The following is an 8,174-nucleotide window of genomic DNA, read 5'->3' as shown; positions in this document are numbered from 1 at the left end:
GGGTACCAAGGATAGTGGAGCACCCCCACGAAAAACATTTTTTTTAAATATATGAATCCCAAAAAATCAAATAAACATTTTCACAAAAAGAACTGAGCTTTTACTAGTCCTGTATTACAGTAGTACTAACCCTAACCCTTTACTAGTCCTGTATTACAGTAGTACTAACCCTAACCCTTTACTAGTCCTGTATTAGAGTAGTACTAACCCTAACCCTTTACTAGTCCTGTATTAGTACTAACCCTAACCCTTTACTAGTCCTGTACCTAACAGTAGTACTAACTAAGTCCTGTATTACAGTAGTACTAACCCTTTACTAGTCCTGTATTAGAGTAGTACTAACCCTAACCCTTTACTAGTCCTGTATTAGAGTAGTACCCCTTTACTAGTCCTGTATTAGAGTAGTACTAACCCTTTACTAGTCCTGTATTACAGTAGTACCAACCCTAACCCTTTACTAGTCCTGTATTAGAGTAGTACTAACCCTTTACTAGTCCTGTATTAGAGTAGTACTAACCCTTTACTAGTCCTGTATTACAGTAGTACTAACCCTTTACTAGTCCTGTATTACAGTAGTACTAACCCTTTACTAGTCCTGTATTAGAGTAGTACTAACCCTTCACTAGTCCTGTATTAGAGCTGTACTAACACTAACCCTTTACTAGTCCTGTATTAGAGTAGTACAAACCCTTTACTAGTCCTGTATTAGAGTAGTACTAACCCTTTACTAGTCCTGTATTAGAGTAGTACTAACCCTTTACTAGTCCTGTATTAGAGTAGTACTAACCCTAACCCTTTACTAGTCCTGTATTAGAGTAGTACTAACCCTTAACTAGTCCTGTATTAGAGTAGTACTAACCCTTAACTAGTCCTGTATTAGAGTAGTACTAACCCTTTACTAGTCCTGTATTACAGTAGTACTAACCCTTTACTAGTCCTGTATTAGAGTAGTACTAACCCTTTACTAGTCCTGTATTAGAGTAGTACTAACCCTTTACTAGTCCTGTATTAGAGCTGTACTAACCCTAACCCTTTACTACTCCTGTATTACAGTAGTACTAACCCTTTACTAGTCCTGTATTAGCGCTGTACTAACCCTAACCCTTTACTAGTCCTGTATTAGCGTAGTACTAACCCTTTACTAGTCCTGTATTACAGTAGTACTAACCCTTTACTAGTCCTGTATTACAGTAGTACTAATCCTAACCCTTTACTAGTCCTGTATTACAGTAGTACTAATCCTAACCCTTTACTAGTCCTGTATTAGAGTAGTACTAACCCTTTACTAGTCCTGTATTAGAGTAGTACTAACCCTAACCCTTTACTAGTCCTGTATTAGAGTAGTACTAACCCTTTACTAGTCCTGTATTAGAGTAGTACTAACCCTAACCCTTAACTAGTCCTGTATTAGAGTAGTACTAACCCTAACCCTTTACTAGTCCTGTATTATAGTAGTACTAACCCTTAACTAGTCCTGTATTACAGTAGTACTAACCCTAACCCTTAACTAGTCCTGTATTAGAGTAGTACTAACCCTAACCCTTTACTAGTCCTGTATTAGAGTAGTACTAACCCTAACCCTTTACTAGTCCTGTATTAGAGTAGTACTAACCCTAACCCTTTACTAGTCCTGTATTAGAGTAGTACTAACCCTTAACTAGTCCTGTATTACAGTAGTACTAACCCTAACTCTTAACTAGTCCTGTATTAGAGCTGTACTAACCCTAACCCTTTACTAGTCCTGTATTAGAGTAGTACTAACCCTTAACTAGTCCTGTATTACAGTAGTACTAATCCTAACCCTTTACTAGTCCTGTATTAGAGCTGTACTAACCCTTTACTAGTCCTGTATTAGAGTAGTACTAACCCTAACCCTTTACTAGTCCTGTATTAGAGTAGTACTAACCCTAACCCTTTACTAGTCCTGTATTAGAGTAGTACTAACCCTAACCCTTTACTAGTCCTGTATTAGAGTAGTACTAACCCTTAACTAGTCCTGTATTACAGTAGTACTAATCCTAACCCTTTACTAGTCCTGTATTAGAGCTGTACTAACCCTTTACTAGTCCTGTATTAGAGTAGTACTAACCCTAACCCTTTACTAGTCCTGTATTATAGTAGTACTAACCCTTAACTAGTCCTGTATTACAGTAGTACTAACCCTAACCCTTTACTAGTCCTGTATTACAGTAGTACTAACCCTTTACTAGTCCTGTATTACAGTAGTACTAACCCTAACCCTTTACTAGTCCTGTATTATAGTAGTACTAACCCTTTACTAGTCCTGTATTATAGTAGTACTAACCCTTTACTAGTCCTGTATTAGAGTAGTACTAACCCTAACCCTTTACTAGTCCTGTATTACAGTAGTACTAACCCTAACCCTTTACTAGTCCTGTATTACAGTAGTACTAACCCTTTACTAGTCCTGTATTAGCGCTGTACTAACCCTAACCCTTTACTAGTCCTGTATTAGCGTAGTACTAACCCTTTACTAGTCCTGTATTACAGTAGTACTAACCCTTAACTAGTCCTGTATTACAGTAGTACTAACCCTAACCCTTTACTAGTCCTGTATTAGAGTAGTACTAACCCTAACCCTTTACTAGTCCTGTATTAGAGTAGTACTAACCCTTTACTAGTCCTGTATTAGAGCTGTACTAACCCTAACCCTTTACTAGTCCTGTATTAGAGTAGTACTAACCCTTTACTACTCCTGTATTACAGTAGTACTAACCCTTTACTAGTCCTGTATTAGCGCTGTACTAACCCTAACCCTTTACTAGTCCTGTATTAGCGTAGTACTAACCCTTTACTAGTCCTGTATTACAGTAGTACTAACCCTGTACTAGTCCTGTATTAGAGTAGTACTAACCCTAACCCTTTACTAGTCCTGTATTACAGTAGTACTAACCCTGTACTAGTCCTGTATTAGAGTAGTACTAACCCTTTACTAGTCCTGTATTAGAGTAGTACTAACCCTGACCCTTTACTAGTCCTGTATTATAGTAGTACTAACCCTGTACTAGTCCTGTATTACAGTAGTACTAACCCTTTACTAGTCCTGTATTAGAGTAGTACTAACCCCTTACTAGTCCTGTATTAGCGGACCCATAGAGCGTCTGTAGAGCATGCTAAACATTTTAGCGCCTCCACCCACCAACATATTCCCGCGGCTGTGCATATGAGGCTTATTGGAGCAGTCATCGGTGGCTGAAACTTATGGTCGGAGTCACGTTTATCGTTGAAGGAATGAGCGTTACACCGAGGCCTGTACTCTGGAGCGGGATCGATTTGGAGGTGGAGGGTCCGTCATGGTCTGGGGCGGTGTGTCACAGCATCATCGGACTGAGTTTGTTGTCATTGCAGGCAATCTGAACGCTGTGTGTTACAGGGAAGACATCCTCCTCCCTCATGTGGTACCCTTCCTGCAGGCTCATCCTGACATGACCCTCCAGCATGACAATGCCACCAGCCATACTGCTCGTTCTGTGCGTGATTTCCTGCAAGACAGGAATGTCAGTGTTGTGCCATGGCCAGCGAAGAGTCCGGATCTCAATCCCATTGAGCACGTCTGGGACCTGTTGGATTGGAGGGTGAGGGCTAGGGCCATTCCCCCCAGAAATGTCCGGGAACTTGCAGGTGCCTTGGTGGAAGAGTGGAGTAACATCTCACAGCAAGAACTGGCAAATCTGGTGCAGTCCATGAGGAGGAGATGCAGGTGGTGACCACACCAGATACTGACTGTTACTTTTGATTTTGAACCCCCCCTTTGTTCAGGAACACATTATTCCATTTCTGTTAATCAGATGTCTGTGGAACTTGTTCAGTTTATGTCTCAGTTGTTGAATCCTATGTTCATACAAATATTTACACATGTTAAGTTTGCTGAAAATAAACGCAGTTGACAGTGAGAGGACGTTTCTTTTTTTTGCTGAGTTTATATATATATATTTGCAAAAAAATATATGGGGGATAGGAAATGATGCCGACAATTACAATGACAGAAGCTACAATCTGTCTGCAATATCTACCCCCTAAGCACAAAGAGATCTGGGACCAGGCTAGTTAATATACCTGATATATATAAAATATAAAACTAAATAAAACAGCTGTTTTTTATGGAACTGAATTGCGTGGTGCTTCTATTTTAGTCTTGTAGCAGAGTAGCATTTCATTCAAATAAAATCTAAAAGGCAGAGAGTGTACCTGGTTGAGCCTCTCTACAGAGGGCGAGGAGTGGGATCTGAAGTGCTGTGGTGCAGGCCTCTCCTCAGAGTGTTCTAGAAGATCCTCCGCTGAGGCGGACTTCCCAGAGCTGCGGGCTGGAGCCGTTCTTTCAAAAGCCACATCGCCTCGCTGGCTCCGGAAAGCCTCGTAGGCCTTGGCTGGGACTCCCTCCAGAGGCCTGTTGGATCCAAATCCAGTGGGGTATTGGTGGGAGGTGGAGACTGAGGTGGGGGCCTGGGCATGGATGATGTGTGGTGTGGTCACCCTGCCTGGGTGGATACTGTCCTGGAGCTGCAGACCGGGAGGCAGGGTGGAGCAGAGCCTTTCCTCACCAGACAGGCTGCTGTCTGGGCCAAACAGATCCTGGAGAGAGGCTAGGCTGGTGGTGGAGGTGGAAGAGACACTCTGGGTGTCTGTGAAGGGCTGGAGGTAGGCACTGTGGGGCCGGTGACGATGCCGTCTCTCCTCGGACCTGTCCCTGTCTGTCCTCCAGCCTCTCTTCCTCTCCATGTAGTCGGCCAGGGCATCCTGCTGCAGCTGCCAGAGCTCCGGCCGGGAGACGGCTAGACCAGCCCGGGAGCCCTGGAGGGCCTGAGGAGCCTGGGAGCTGGAGCTCAGGCTGCGACTGGTTGCCACCTCAAACATCCTCCTGCGGTCTGCCACGCTGGTCTCTGTGCCTTGGAACAGGATCTGCTGGTGCTGGGCACTCCTCCTCGGGTCAGACTCTAACCCCACCTAGAAGAGAGGCACAGAGTCAGTGCAGCCCCCCCCCTGAATGGAGGGCAGTAAGGTAGCACAGTGATGTTAGTGATGTTACATATACATGAAGTAAACACATAGTGGGTCGATTTCCACAACAACTAAGAGTGTTAAAAGCCTGAGACTAAAACCACACTGTAGCAGTGTAAAGCACATCCGTGCACAGATCATCTGTGATTGCACTCATCTCAATATCGGCGGTGGTGTTTGTTGCAATGCCACCTCGCTGAGTCTACCTTTAAGTACTTTGATCCAAGATGGCCTCATCCTGGATACGTTCACCTACCTCGTGCATGCTCTCTGGCTCAGAGTATGATCTCTTCTTCTGCTCCATGGTGAGCCTCTTACGCCCACCGATTCGGGCCGGGACTGGTGGGCCCAAGGCTGGGACACTGGGGAGCTCTGGGGGGCTGAACCTCTCGGGCTTGGGGGTGACAACGTGCCTCTCTTTGGGGATGTGAGGGGAGGGAGAGGTGGTTGGGGCTGGGACTGGGTCTGGAGTGGTGATCGTGTGCCTCTCTTTGGGGGTGTGAGGGGAGGGAGAGGTGGTTGGGGCTGGGACTGGGTCTGGGGTCGTGATCGTGTGCCTCTCTTTTGGGGGTGTGAGGGGACAGGGGAGTGGCTGGGGCAGTGGTGGTGACAATGGAGGATTTGGGACCGGTCTTGGGGGCCACTGCCTTCTGCTCCAAGGATAAGTGCTTAGCGGGGACAGGAGGGGGTTGTTGTTGACACCAGGAGGGGGTTGTTGTTGACACCAGGAGGGGGTTGTTGTTGACACCAGGGGGGGGGTTGTTGGAGCTCTGGTTAGAGCTGGAGCTGATTCCCAGGTCCCTGCGTCTGAAGGAGGTGGATCGGAGCACCTTGGACTGGGCGTCCTTGACACTGTCCCTGTAGGCCCGGTTAAAAGACGTGTCCTGGATGGTCCCCAGTAGGTCCTGCAGGTCATCCCTCCAATGGAACTCTCTGCCAGAATCACAATCACTTTTATTAGCTACGCACATTAACATGTGCCAGGACGTAGACCTGGGGAAATGATTCTAACTACAATAAAGTGAACAGATATAATTCACATTAGGTACAGTAGAGCAGTTACCTGTCCCTGTCATGGCCGTTCTCCTCCTGGCTCCCCAGTTGGAAGGTGCTCCTGCTCCTCTGTAGGGCCGAGCCAGGGTTAGGGTCCATGGGGTTAAGCTGGTGGTGGGGGTCCCTGGAGGTCTGGGGCTTGGCTTGGTCATAACTTGCTGGCCTCTGCTGCTCTGCGTAATGATGACCCTTGTGGGCCACCGTAGTTTTACCATGATGTGCGCTAGAGGTGGAGCTCAGTGTTCTGCAGGTGCTGCTGGGGCTGCTGCTTCTCTCCAGCATGTTACGCAGGTCATCCATACCAGTACCATAGCTCATGGCCCTCTCATGGTGCTTGGGCTGAGGCTGGGGCTGAGTTGGACGGGAGGAGGAGGGTGCCAGGTTGGTGTGGGTGGCATTGATGCTTTGACTCCTCTGCTTCCTCTGCTCGTGGCGCTCAAACCGGTTTACCTTCTCCAGGACAGACGGGTTCCTCTGGTGGCTGCTCCGACTCCTAGTGGAGCTCTCTGGACTGGCACAATGCTGAACCTCCGCTAGGGCATTCTCTAGTCGGGTCAGGGGGTGCTCTGGTCCCCTCTGGTTCTTCTGGTGGTGGGATGGACTGGGGTCGCTGTAGTGCCGGATGGGGGACCTGGACCTCTGGTTGTTGACCCGATGATCAGGCCCTTTGGCTGGGGTACTGCTAGTCCTGATCCGCTGAGGAACATGGACCTTGGATATCTTAGTGGGCATGGTAGTGGGAGGCTGAGGGTCTGGATGGCTGTGTTCAGTGTGTCTGACCTGATGCTTCTCAGTGTAACTCTCTGAGCCCTGGGAATACCTGGGTAGCCTCTCTCTCCGCGGCTGGACTGGAGTGTATGGGTCCCTCCTCTCCTGGCCTATGGACTGGGCTGAGGAGGGTCTGTACACCTGACCCTGTCCATGACCCTGCTGGCTCTGCCTTCGGGAGACGGTTTGTCCCTCCCCTTTCAAATGAGACCCGGAGAGACCCAGTTTGGTTTGGGTCTCCTCATGTCCTCTGTCACCCCCTCTGTTAACAGGCTGGGCTGGCTGTTTGGTTGGAGGCGGAGCTAAGTCATGATGCTGAGGCTGGTTGGAACAGGTGACATAAGAGTTGAAAGTGTTGCTTTGGTATCCGTTCTCTACATATACCTCGATCCCTGTATCCACACTGACCCCCACCCCTAACCCCTGGAGCTCTCTCTGTCTGCTCAGACTGCTCTCCCTGGCCAGGCCTGGGTACACACTGCTGGGGCTGGGGCTGCTGGTGGGCATCTGTGCATAGTGGGTCTCCGAAGGGGGCACGGGGTAGATGCCCTGGGGCGACATGAGGCGGCCAGATGTATTCTGGGGCTGAGGGGGATGGGGGACTTGACCCACGCCCTGTTTGGGCTTGATGGTGGGGCTAGAAGAAGAAGAAGGAGAAGAAGAAGAACCTTTACAACAAGGAGAAACTGGAACAAAGACAACGTACAGCAACAACAGAACAGGAGAAACTGGAACTAAGACAACGAACAGCAACAACAGAACAGGAGAAACTGGAACAAAGACAACGAACAGCAACAACAGAACAGGAGAAACTGGAACAAAGACAACGAACAGCAACAACAGAACAGGAGAAACTGGAACAAAGACAACGAACAGCAACAACAGAACAGGAGAAACTGGAACAAAGAGAACGAACAGCAACAACAGAACAGGAGAAACTGGAACAAAGACAACGAACAGCAACAACAGAACAGGAGAAACTGGAACAAAGACAACGAACAGCAACAACAGAACAGGAGAAACTGGAACAAAGACAACGAACAGCAACAACAGAACAGGAGAAACTGGAACAAAGACAACGAACAGCAACAACAGAACAGGAGAAGCTGGAACAAAGACAACGTACAGCAACAACAGAACAGGAGAAACTGGAACAAAGACAACGAACAGCAACAACAGAACAGGAGAAACTGGAACAAAGACAACGAACAGCAACAACAGAACAGGAGAAACTGGAACAAAGACAACGTACAGCAACAACAGAACAGGAGAAACTGGAACAAAGACAACGAACAGCAACAACAGAACAGGTAACTGCCAAAATAATGGAAACA

The 8,174-nt window shown here is 47.4% G+C and overlaps 1 protein-coding gene across 1 annotated transcript in view; it reads right to left on the bottom strand.

Annotated features, from left to right (window-relative positions):
- LOC112237324 (protein Shroom3) overlaps positions 1-8,174 on the bottom strand; it is a 123,962-nt gene that overhangs the window by 26,498 nt on the left and 89,290 nt on the right. The window contains 4 exon segments of the mRNA XM_042302720.1: positions 4,210-4,965; positions 5,276-5,701; positions 5,703-5,952; positions 6,083-7,477. Coding sequence (XP_042158654.1) covers positions 4,210-4,965; positions 5,276-5,701; positions 5,703-5,952; positions 6,083-7,477 — 2,827 coding nt within the window.

The sequence above is a fragment of the Oncorhynchus tshawytscha genome, linkage group LG20 (genome assembly GCF_018296145.1).
Source record: "Oncorhynchus tshawytscha isolate Ot180627B linkage group LG20, Otsh_v2.0, whole genome shotgun sequence".
Taxonomy (NCBI): Eukaryota; Metazoa; Chordata; class Actinopteri; order Salmoniformes; family Salmonidae; genus Oncorhynchus; species Oncorhynchus tshawytscha.
The sequence above is the reverse complement of the archived record's forward strand: the minus strand, read 5'-3'. Positions and strand labels throughout refer to the sequence as shown.